This window comes from Canis lupus, chromosome 37 (assembly GCF_048164855.1).
Source record: "Canis lupus baileyi chromosome 37, mCanLup2.hap1, whole genome shotgun sequence".
Taxonomy (NCBI): Eukaryota; Metazoa; Chordata; class Mammalia; order Carnivora; family Canidae; genus Canis; species Canis lupus.
The window spans coordinates 15,337,868-15,350,888 of record NC_132874.1 but is presented as its reverse complement, the minus strand read 5'-3'; the positions used below and the strand labels follow the sequence as shown (position 1 = coordinate 15,350,888).

The 13,021-nt window shown below is 39.0% G+C and overlaps 1 protein-coding gene across 4 annotated transcripts in view; it reads left to right on the top strand.

Annotated features, from left to right (window-relative positions):
* TMEM170B (transmembrane protein 170B) overlaps nt 1–13,021 on the top strand; it is a 49,074-nt gene that overhangs the window by 25,201 nt on the left and 10,852 nt on the right. The window contains exon 3 of one of the 4 annotated variants that reach the window (XM_072813981.1): nt 791–8,624. The exons of 2 other annotated variants lie outside the window; for them this stretch is intronic. In XM_072813981.1, coding sequence (XP_072670082.1) covers nt 791–1,095 — 305 coding nt within the window. In that variant the 3' untranslated portion in view covers nt 1,096–8,624. Of the gene's footprint in view, nt 1–678; nt 8,625–13,021 lie in introns of those variants that run through there. One more of the 4 variants, XM_072813982.1, reaches the window with a different exon arrangement.

Sequence of the window (13,021 nt, the reverse complement as noted above, 5' to 3'; positions counted from 1 at the left end):
TTAATGAACAGATTTCTATCTCAAATAATTGTCATTTCAGTGTCTCCGAATCATTTACTTCTGGTTTTGCTTTTTGTTTGGCCACATTTTCTGGGGGAAAATTTGAAGGCCATTTCAATCTGTGGGAACTCTAATTTAAATGTTTCATTCTATATAGTATATTAGTAAGGTGAAGTGTTGAATCAGATGGGCTCTGAGACTCCTGTAAATCTGGGATCCTCGCATTCTCTGAAATGAGCGTTATCTAAACATGTTTCCCAGATCAGATTGTCGGGTTCATCTTCCATTTTTATTAGATGTCAAGATACTAGTCTCCATCTAACCTTACAGTTGTATGCTTTATTAAAAAAAAGAATAAATTACTTCCTATTACCATAGATATTCCAAAATGTAATAGTCAAGTATCCTGATATTTTACATGACATTTAAGAATTAATTTTAAAAAAATTCTTGAATAATTTAGGAACTGCATTCAAGTGTGCGGTTTTCTGTGCCTTGGTTCATAATCGTCAGTGTATGGAGTCGTGGCGCCGTCTGGCCGGTGCCGCCGGGAGAGCTGCAGGGGCGGCTGTCCTGCCGCGGGGGCGGGCGGGGCGACCTCGGGGCGACCTCGGGGCTCCCTCCCGGGCGCCCAGGCAGTGACCGTGTCCCTCTGTCTGTCCGCCCCGCCCCTCGCAGGTGCAGCCGTCGCGGGCATCTACCGAGTGGCCGGCAAGAACATGGCCCCGCTGGAGGCGCTGGTGTGGGGCGTGGGGCAGACTGTATTGACGTTGATCATCTCCTTTTCAAGGATCCTCGCCACGCTCTGAGCCCCGAGGGCAGGGCTTGCTTCACCGGAGGAGGCGATGTACAGATGCTCGGAAGGCGGCGTGGTCGGGTCCTGGGCGGCGGGAGGCGAGGCCTCGCGCTGCGTGCGGAGACCGCCCCCTGCTGTCCGCTGCTGCACCACCGCCTGCACCTTACGTGCCTCGCCCCGGGCCGGCGCCGCCTGGGGACCCGGGACGCGGGGACCCGGGGCCGGACCGGGTCGGAGCTGCGAGCTGCCCGCGGACGCGCTGCTGCGCACTGTCCTCCCGCAGCGCCGCGTCGGGTTAGGGACGCGGGACGTGCGGAGGAGGAGCTGATTCACGTGCCAAACTCTCTCTCTCTCTCTTTCGCCTTTTTGTTTTGTTTTGTTTTTTTGAAAAACATTGATCATGTGACAATTTGCAAGTGTAGATGTAGATGAGTGCTGTGAACCATATTCCACACGAATTCAGGTAACAGTGAGGTTTTGTTTTGTTTTGTGACACTAAATCCCGTATGAGTGCTGAATACTGAATCATTTAATAGGCGGTAAATGCTCTTGGTTTTCAATGTCGAACGTTTCTGGGATTTAGGGCTTTAATATATGTAGGCATTTATTGTTATTTACTTTAATTTATGTGGAAAAATAATACTTAATGGCAAACTAGCTAAACTCTTTTAAGGACTCAAAGTAGACCTGTAGGATGCATCCCTTCCGCTCACCTAAATAACACTTTTACTAGTTTCCCTCCTACCTAACTACTCTATTGATATGAATTCAAAATCTCTTGTGGGTCACACACATTGGCTGTAGTTCGTGTGTCATAAAAATATAAATTGAGAATTTTCTTATAAACTTTGTAAGAAAAAAAAGTCTGAAATGCATGTTGCATTCTTTGACCCTTCTAAAGAAAGTTCTTGCCATGTTTCTCATGGAGAAAACATCTTTATAACTAATATCTCGGTGGGATTATATTACTTGTTGCATATATCTTGATTTTTGACAAAACATAAACAGTCTTTCATTCTGGAGTATTACCTGTGTTTAAAGAGTGGCCTAAATTAGGCTGTGAAAACAAAAAGCCTCATTTGTAGATAAGTAACAAGTACATTATATAAGAAGAGTAATAAACTATCTTATTGTTGGGCATGTGGTAACATAATTTTGCTAAGTAAAAATTGGGGAATATAGCAAATAATTTAAAAATTTGGCAATTTCAGCGGATTAGTACAGTGCTGATCATATATTAGAGTGGTCTGTTGTTCAGTTCTCAATTTGCACTGCTAATTAAGTCTACTCGAATCAGTGATGACATTTATTAGAATGAAAAAGTCCTTCGTACAAAACACTTGAAGAGGTTTTGACAAGATGTAGTTGTTTTCAAGAGTGCAAGGAGTAAGGGAAACAGAACCTGGTTGAATTTGTCTCCTACTGAGATTGTTTTAAATGCCAGGTACTCTTAGAATAAATGTGCTAACTCAAAAAGCCACTGCACAAGATATGAAGTCAAGGGCAATCCAAAAAATAATCTGCATACTCTAGCCTCACTGTTTTATAACCTGATTTGGTTAAAAAAAAAGAAAAAAAGGTACATTTCTATTAGGTCGCATTCAAATTTAAGACCTTCATTACCCACACCACTTTTTCTCCACCGAAAATCAGAATATATATAAATGATTTAACAATAGGGAGTTGGGGAAGGGGATACTTTTACCAGCATGGAAGCCAATTTTGGGGATGGCTTGGAAATCTGTTTTTTTAAAAAAACAATAAGCAGCTTTGCATCCCTAGAGATCTTTGAAGTAAATCTTAAAATTGACTCTTTTTATTATGTACAAGCCTAAAAATTATTTTCATGTGTTCTTTATATTCCCGATGTTTTCCCAAATTAAATTTAGGCATAAATTTTCCAAGTCAATTTGATTTCTCCTTTTCTTTTAGACTTGAATTGTGTTCTTCCTTTATTTTGGCTGTTCTGTCGGTAATTTCAAGTGTTCATATTCTTTGAGAGGAGTTACCAATAATGTGTTCACATTGTTTCAGATCTGCAGTATGGATATTTATTTTAATGTATGGTTGTTTCATGATTTAAGAAAGTTATCATGGTAAGGGAATATGAGCACATGGTTTAGAATCCAAAATTAGCTGGAAAATTACCTGGACACATTAAATCCATCAATGTGTGGACCAAAGAGATTCTAACTCCTGTTTTTGCTCTAGAACGGAAATATAATTGGATGGTTAATAGTCTACGGAGTGTCCTGCAGCTATCTCCCCATCAGGTTGCATTATGTTATGAGTTTGTGTGTGTGCGTATGTGTGTGTGTGTGTGTGTGTGTGTGTGTACTTTTAACCGTTGGGGGAATTTTTGGTTTCTTTGCCTTTTCAGCTCTTTTCATTGAGATTTTGTGCAACTGTCACTCTCTTGATGTTTTAAAATGCAGTTGAATAGTGTGAATCAATGAAATTGTCTTAAATAGCTATTTCTATGCTGGGATCTTTTTTTTTTTTTAAATCAGTGGTTTTCCTACAGAGACAACAAATGCTTAATGATATATACCTACACACACATATATATCATAATATATCTATATGTAAAGCTGCTATATATGAATATAGTCTAATTGGAAAGCTTTTGTTCAGTGAACACTTTCATGTTCTAGTAGAGAATTTTATATATATTTGTTCAGTTGAATGATCTTTTAAATAAGGATGTTTGAGATTTTTGAATTTGGGGAAATTTTTCTTGGTTTATTAATGCTGGAGACCCTTGTTTGTGATATGACAAAAGCCCTTGTTGATGTGTTTAGGTTACAACTTCTTAAAATTTGTATGTGATTTAGCAGTAAACTTTCTTTGTGATAAATGCAGGAAGAAAGGGGGAAATCCTCTGGAGTTTATTCACTCCTTTATTTAAAGAAAATGTTTACGAAAATATGGCTAATGGTGAAATCAGTTCCCCAAAGAAAAGATCTATGCCAATATGCCCAAACTAATTATCATTTAGCATACTGGTTAGAACTGTCCAGAGATCAGAATCAATCAGGGAGGCCCATCAAAGCTACAAATGATGCATAAAACTTTTAGATGAAGGAGGTACAAGTGATCTGCCCCATGGATGACTCCACTGGTTGCCTAAAATAAGGGCATTTTTAAATGGTGGCTCCATTCAGTCCCCACAGCTTAATCATTCTTACTTTAGATGTTAATGTGTACTGAACAGTCTTATAGTTTGTTACTCGATGTACTTTCTTAGTGTTTGCAATGTACATTTCCACTGCCTAAAAAAGCATAAGGGTGTTGTCTGTACCTTAAGTGAGAAATAAGGAAGTGAGCTGCACTATATATCATGCATTTGTGGTATAAGGAACAGGGTTAAGTTAAAAATCAAAGAGTATTGTTGAAAAGAACTTCAGAGAAGGTCTAATTAAGACACAGGTGGCGTTGCCATGTTACTCTGCCCACAGTGGCACATGCCAACTAATTCAATTCTGTAAACATTATTTGATGGATCTACTGTTTTCAGGGTGCTGTACTGAGTATTTTCTTTAGTAAGTTGTACAAGGATGGCTGAGATGGATCCCTGCCCTTGAGTCCACCAAGAGCTAGGAAGGTGATTATAAATCATAAAAAGGTTGGGACACTTCATTTCCTGGTTCTCTTTGAGAGTTTAAGTCCTTCCCCCCCCCTGCCCCCAAGTTTGGTTTTCCCAGTTTATCCACCAAGTGGACTTCCTGTAATTGGGATATCAGTATGGTGACATGGTGGGCAGAATGCTAGACTCCGCTAAGCCAGCAACATCAACTCCAATCCAGGGCCTGTCACTTGGTGACGTTTGGTGTATGAATGCAAAGCAGTATGTATTTGGCAGTAAATGATCAATAGAAAGTCATTAGAATTAAAAAAAAAATTTTTTTTTATTTATTTATGGTAGTCACACACAGATAGAGAGAGGCAGAGACACAGGCAGAGGGAGAAGCAGGCTCCATGCACCAGGAGCCCGACGTGGGATTCGATCCCGGGTCTCCAGGATCGCGCCCTGGGCCAAAGGCAGGCGCCAAACCGCTGCGCCACCCAGGGATCCCATCATTAGAATTTTTTAAATTAACTTTTAACATCAGTTGAATATGTTGTTTTGTAAAATTTATCCACTTTCTTCCATTTCCACATTTTCCCTGCACATATTTTAAGAAGGAGACTAAACACTGTCTCTTACAATCTTGCTTCCTTCACCTCCTCTCCACCTCTTTATTCCAAAAATCACCAGATTCTCCAAGACCACCTCTGGGAGTGGGTGACGGTGGAAGTGGTGAGGGCAAGCCGACTGTTCACTGCTAGTTAAGCTAGAAAAAGAGTGAGGGTAGCCGGCACTGACTCCTTTGCCTTATCCTGCTCACTTCCTTGGATCGTTCAGCCGACATGCATTGAATCTCTACGACATTTAACCTAACTATCCTTGTTTTAGGGATGGGAAAGCGCGTCCTCTGTGTCCACTTCTCTTCCGCCATCCTGGGCTTCAGGCTTCAGGTGTCGCGTCAGTTCTGCAGGAAATGGAGCTGGGCTTCAGTGCCTACCACGTCCTTCCCTCGTGGACCAAAGGTGCATACACCATACTTGTTTCTAACTTCAAGGAAACGCTGTTATTTTTACTTTATGTCCATGTTATAGTTCACGAAGTCACGAGATGCTAAGAATATTTTCTGAAATATTCTGAAACTACTTCACTCTTGCTATTAATTTTTTTCCCCTCTTGGAAAGTCTTAATCAGAATCTCTTCAGAGTCCTTACTTGTTTGTAAAATATGAAGAACATGGAAAGTCACGAAGAAATCCTGGTAGACGTAAATTGCAGAGAAGTTGGCACCACTTGCTGGGTAGCTGTGTAAATTGCTGTTCCTTTTAATAATCAGGGGTGAGAATCTCAGTGCTGAGGGCTAGTGATCCAATTAGTTGGCTCATAATTTCTCTTAACTCCTAGTCCTTTTTTATAGCATCTCGGAGGGAGAACTCTTCAGGTACAAAAGGACATTTTTTTATTGAAGATGATAAGGTTTTCTAACACACGGTAGCATTTTGTGGCAGCGGGAAGTTTGAAGGAGGGTAGCAAGAAGGGAGGGTAAGGCGGGCAAGCCTAGGAGGACGTGAGGAAGTGCCCTAGGTGATGGGAATACAGCCTCCTCCTTGCATTAGGTTTGTAAACTACACTGTGTGAGTATTTCTGCTGCATGTCGACTACATGCCGTTTCTTTGTGAGACTTAACACAGTATTTGCAATCCAGTGGTGTGTGTGTGTGTGTGTGTGTGTGTGTGTGCAGTGTGATAGGTTTGTTCCTCTCACGGAGGGATCTCTGTTCAGTGTAGGCAGTACAGCGTTTTTGAGGAGGCTACTAAAGTAGTTATCTAAAAAACATATATGTGAATTTGTTTTGGGAAGGTAGTGCTTAATATATAATGTATTTTCAGTAGATGTGGAGATGTACCAGTTAATACTTTATTAAATTGATGGAAACACCCAAGTTTCTGAGTGAACAGAGAGCTATGAACTGCAACTGTCTCCTCCTCCCTTGAGTATAGAGGACTCATCTTTAAACTCATTGCACATATGTTGAACTTACATAATAACCCTTTGTCGATTTTGAGCACTAATTTTTCAGCTTCTTAAAAATCTCCCTCTTCCTTCCATTCTGTTGTCATATGGTATAATTTAAACATATGTACAGTTTGTTGATAGACTCAGAAGTTCTGGTTTAGAAGAAAATGTTCTTAACACCTTATGGTTATGCAGCTATAATCTTACTGAAAAATAAATGCTGTAGGAAAGTCAAGAGAGCATGAACCTCTTACGTGTTTTTTTGGATTATGTCCTGCACCATATCCATGCCCCTTCACTGGTACCAGGCCTGTCCCTTCTTGGGGAATGTATTTAGGTATGTAAGTGAAACTGGAAAGTGGTATCAACACAAATATATAGAAAGAGAAACTATAATTCATAATTATCATAACTGTAACCCTTTTTCTCCTAACCATATATTGATAATTTCCAAGGATCATCTCTTGTTTTAGATCCCTATAATAAATGAATGTTAACTTGACAGTACTACTGATAATGAGAAATTTCTCTTGTTTTTAAACTAAAATATTTGCACATCATCACTAAGTATCTTGGTGGAAGGACCGTTTTAAAGTTTTCTCCATAGAGAGCAAAGTAGAAGCACTTGTTTGAAAAGTAATTAAAAATTATTTCCTTTCAGTACTGGGTGAGTTAATAGCCTGATTGTCGACACTTTCTTGGTATTTGTGGTATCAGATGCAATACACACACGCACTCACACACACACACACATACACACAGACGTACAGACATGAGCTGTACACATTTAGATGAACAAATAAAATTCCACAGTATTTTGCATCTTAGTCTTATAAATTGGTGAAATTCATGTGATTGTACCAGGAAGTATTAATCCTTGACTTTAGTCATCTTAGGATGAGAGCATCAACTTCAAGTTAACCAACAAAAGTGTCTTGATTTAAATAGCAAAAATATAGTTTACCCGATAGGTATTAAAAATTCACTTTCAAATTGCGTTAACTCTCAGATCACTGATGAATCATTTAGTGAAACAGTAGTTTTTAAAAGCTAAATGGTGCCTTAGTGCCTTGGAAGTTAAGATACTTTTGCAAAGTGAATTTGGCAGGATTCAGGATTGACACACTTGTCACTGGGATTTAGAGTTTAGGGACGGTGTAATTAACTCCTTATGGTGAATAAAAATCAGCATTTTGCCATTGACTCTGACAGATGACAACGAGTTTCATCACCTTTTCATGATGTAGTATTTGTCTATATACTTTTTCTTTTTACAAGTAAGTTTGAAATGGAGAAAAATGTAGTCAAGACAATTAAGTGTGGGATTTTAAAATTTAGTTTTGTTGTAAACTAGAAATTCTAGTGTGAACAGTGTTAGGTTTATACCGTAGTACAAGGGCAGACAGTTGTAACCTTTAGGAATATGTTTACCATCAGGGATTTATTTTTACTATAGAAATACTTAATGTACTGTGAAGTTTAAAGACAGGAAGAATAAATGTTGGACGGGGTAACGCACAAAAACATAGGCATACGTGATGAAGTACCCTACATTATGTGAACACAATTCCTCCCCTCTGTTAAGACTATAAACTACACTGTATGAGTATGTGTACTGCATGTTTACATAATACAGTTTAATTTTGAAGGATTATTTTAAAAACTATGTTTATGTATAATACCTAACAAGCTGTAAATATTGTATACTATTGATTTTTAATTTTATATAAGCGATTTTTTTATTTCCCAATTCATGTACAAATCTCACTGTGTATATAGCATAATTTCCTGGAGAACACAAATTTTGCAGTGAACTTTAATTATTTTAATTGTGGTAAGCATCAGGTTAGCCTTAGGGATGTTGGTCTTTAAGTTATTTTTCACCACTCATTTTCTTCAAAGGGCAGCAATAAACATATGCAAGTTATTTTTGACTATAGAAAGTTGGTCTGCAAACACAAGATCTAGGTTGCAATTCATTGCTTTAAAGAAAAGATGCACAATTAGTATCATCCATTGTCTCACCACAGGACCGTTTCTGAGGTCCGTGTGTCTCTCTCCTCTTTGTAATATACAGGGTGAACTCTCTACTGACACACACAAGACAACTGTTAACAGTGAATCCAGCACTTAAATGTCATTTCACAGAATTTATTGGATTAAAAATTTGTAATATACAGTATTTTAATAAAATTTCTGTATTCAATTTCATGCACTTATATATAAATAAACCTGTCTTTAAAAGCTTTATGGGGCGTTTTGACTCTTGATGACATAACATTTCAACTCATTTGCTGCAAACCCGAATGTTTTCTCTTCCCCCTCTGTCCGTTTTTCTCGGCCGGTTTTACCTGTGGATTTTGGAAGTACTGCTGCAGGAATAAGCAAGAAGCCCAAAAGGTGAACTTGGTTGAGTTTATTGTTTTACCCAGGACCAACTGTAGGCCAAATAAACATCTTCTTATAAGAATTCTTGTTTTAAAAGGCATACTATCACTTTTATGAATAAATGACGACTGTTTATTGAGTACTATCTGTTAGATGCTTCATATGTATTTTTTTTTCATATGTATTCTTTAACGCAGTGATCCTTCAAGTTAAGTGGATTACTAAGGTTTATGAAGGTAATCCTTTACAGATAAAGCATTGGAGGTTCTGAGCAGGTGAGAAACTTCTCAAGGTCACACAGCTAATAATGCTGTGCTGGGGTTTTCTTACTCTCTTACCTGTGTATTTTCTCCAGTATGTCCTGTCAGCTTCTACAGAGCATTATGGGAGCTCCTGCCTGAATTATGATAAAATTCTCATTCTTGACCAAGACCAGATGGTGGTGTGGGGATTTGAAAAATTGCCAACTCAGGATTTGCAATCGTCAAGTTTATGAATATTTTGAATTTTGAATTTTGTTAGGGATTTCCAGGGGCTGGTATCAGGTACTCAGGCTCATCTATTTTCCTGCCTAAGAAAAAATTGAGACTGACGGAGCCCGTCACTGCACTGTAATTGCTATAAACCGCATGGGAATAAAAGCTAGGTAACTTTAAAAACTGTGCAAGCAAAATGGAAGTAAACAATTTTTCCCCCACGTACATGGGCATGCTAATTACTGAGTTGAAATATAACTTCTTTTTTTCTAGGTAACTATTTCATTCAACCATAAGAATTATAAAACTATTGTATTTCCCTTTCCTAAGTCTTAAAAAGTTCTTGAGCAAAATATAAATCTTGAGATTAAAAAGACATTTTCTCTTTTGCTTCTATTGTTTTTAGCTCTTGAAGTAATATTTTTAAATATTTTTCTAATGGGTAAACCATCTTTGGGTATTTTGATATTTACTGAGCATCAAGAGAAAATATCAAACTTCAAATTTATTGCCGCCAGCGCAGAACAAGAGCAGAGGGAAAGGTACTCTGGAGGACGGATGTTCAGGTGTTACACTGAACTAGCTCCATGATGGAGAGTGAGTCCTAGTCAGACTCGTTAAGAATAGCTGACTTACTGAATATATACTTATGCCATCTGTGTTTTGAAACTGAACCCTTGTTCATTTATAAAATAGTACCTAAAGTTTTAGGGTACAGGGAGAAAGGGAAATAGGACCTGGGGTTGATCTTTAAGGAGTAGAATTTGGGTTCACCTCCAGCTGCTGATGGAATCTTATCAGAAGAATCTTGACAGTAGAATACTTTCCATTCCGCTGTTCTTGTTGAACTGCTGCTAATTTTCCTTTATTTGTTGTTATCAGACATCTTTCTTTTGGCCAGTTTTATGAACATTCTTCAGGCTCAGAGACTTCTGGGGACGGATTGGCAAAACAATCACCATCAGGTGGTATTCTCGCAAAGCAAGAGTTTCATCACTAGATGGCGCAATGGTTCTATTTATTTTCCGCGGCTTTTGACTTCGCTTGTACCTACCAATGCACTCTACCTTTCTGTAGGATACATCCAATGTTTTTTTGTTTTTTTTTTTTTTTTCCGGATAAAAATACACGTGATGAAATTAGATATGAGAAAAACCAAGAGCCTACATAGTATCACTAACACACTGAACTTTCCAAAGAACGCTAGTATCGTGCTCAGGGGTTTGCAAACAGCAAATCAGAAAATCACATTAATTGTATGATTTTGGTAAGTCATTAATCTGGACCTGGATTTCTGTGTTTCCCTCAATTTTTTTTTATTCTCTTACATAATTTTTAAAAATCTAGTTAATGCTTTAGTGAAAGTTATATAGTTGGTCAACTTGTGGGATGAAAAGGAACACACCAACATCTTGCCATGGGCCTTGAATCATGAGACCTGCTTATAGATTCCTGCTCTGCTGCTTAGTATGTGAACTTGGCCAAGTTATTTTCCTTCTGTGATCTTCAGTTTTCTCAGTAAACAGTGATAGTATCTCATGCTGCATGTAATGCGTGTTCAGCAAATACTCGGTCCCATTGGTGGCTTTCTCTCGTGTCTTGTGTGCACGTGGAAGGATGATGTACTTCTAGACTATGACATACATTTTGGTAGTAAGTTCGGATACCTCTGTGTCCAAGTCAGAGCCAGGTTCTATTTCCACACAGTGCACAGTGTATTTTTAGAGAGGATTTGTTTCAGGTTTACACAGTCCCATTGAACCGTGTGCTGCTTTGGCAGCAGTCTGCTCAGGGAATTTCTCAGAGACATACCTCAGTAGAAGAGAGCCTGCTCAGAAAAAAGAATGGATAAACTTGCTCAGCAAGCGAATTCCTTGCATTCTGCAAACCAAATATGTACGAGATGAGGAAGCCAGAGCAGCCAACATAAATTAAATCCCCCGACAATGGTCGTGACTCGCCTGTCAGCTGTGCACACAGTCCTCAGCACTTCAGATCCTGTTGCAAGTGGGCTTCTTGGCTTTGTTCTGCAGGGACAGCTTGTGGTTCCAACCCAGAGAAGTGTTGGGCTTTGCAGCTCCAGGGATTCTGACCTTAAAAGCACAGGCCTCCTTACAGGGCATGGCCTGTAGCAGCATGGAGACGACCATGCTTACACTCTGAAGGGCGATTTAAAGAAATTGAGACCCAACTTAAGCAACCAGAGAATGTGCCAAGCATTCTCACAAAACGACACCCCTCCCTCCTGTACCCCATTTTTAAAAATATTTATTTATTTATGAGAGACACACAGAGAGAGGCAGAGACATAGGCAGAGGGAGAAGCAGGCTCTCTGCAGGGAGCCCAATGCGGGCTTAGAGCCCAGGACCCCAGGATCACGACCTGAGCCAAAGGCAGATGCTCAACTGCTGAGCCACCCAGGTGCCCCGATAAAATGCCTTTAAGAAAAAAAAATAATCAAAGCCAGTTACCTGGTTCAATGCAAGTATTTTATGGGCAGCAGTTTGGACAAGTGCTAATAAGAACAGACTGGAAATGGCCACAGCAGCCTCCTTGCCTGGATTCAGGTAATCCTCGGGCGTGAAGAGATCACCTTGAAAACTGATTACTTCCCAGATAATCTACGACTAGCTCCTCCTTCTTCCACAATGCTTTGGCTTAAGACATTTTCAGGAAGGATGCAGAAGGCCTATATGAATTCAACTGAGATTTTAATAAAGAGTCAACCTGTTTTCTTCCATCAGAAATCTCTTCCTTGGGATGAATATTTTTAGTCATAAGACTTACACACCAGTGTTGATAGAATGCTTATGTCATTAGAAGTGCCACCATATTAACGTTTTCCCAAGAGTTAGCTTAACTAAACAGATTATTACTTTCGTAAATAAAAAAGCGTGATTGTCAGAGACTTTTGTTTCAACTTAACTGGCCCAAGGCACACCGCAAATTATCTGGACAGGAAAAATTGCCCAGTCAAAGCAACACATTAAGTCTTCCTAGACATTTTGCATCCAAGAGAGACCAAGGAAAAAGGTATGCTTTCAGTGTCACACAGATGGGAAGCAGTGTGTTAGGGACAGCTGTAGGTTAGGGCCTGCAATAATTATCGGGAACTGACGCATTGGCCACGACAGGAGGAGTGGACAGCTTGAGTCAAGATTGAGTTAAAACACATCCACCCACGAAATCAAGGAATCTGTGGTATTTGAAACTGTATTGGGAAAAATATTAAAAGCTTGAACCAAAATTTAGATTACAGTGGTGTTCATAAATAAAGACCAGCTCACCATTATGTCAACCCACAAGAAGCAGAGATAATACATCTGTGAGTATCCCCAAAGAATTTTTGCTTGACATTGAAATCTGCACCACTTTTACAAACATCACTTTATATCTTAAAGCATTTCTTTCTCAAATGTATATAAACTTTGTCTTCATTCGCCATCTCTGGAAGGGGGCAGGAGTGGTCAAGTGTCAAAGGATTTCTTTATATGCAGACTACAGAATTAAGACAGATCAAGTAATAAGATTTTTTTGTGTGTGTTTTTGTTGTTAAAACAGCGATCCTAGAAGTTTACAAAATAAGCCCTTGAAGTAGATTCTGTGATAAGAGCAGAGCTTCTTCCATAAGCTAAAATGAGAACAATCAAGCAAAAAATAGCAAAGAATTGTTTTTTAAAAAAATACCCATTTAGTGTCTCTATTATTAGAAAATATCAGTTGTCAATTTGAGAAATGTATCAAGTCATTTGGTATGGCTCCAGTTTTTTGACGTGTACCT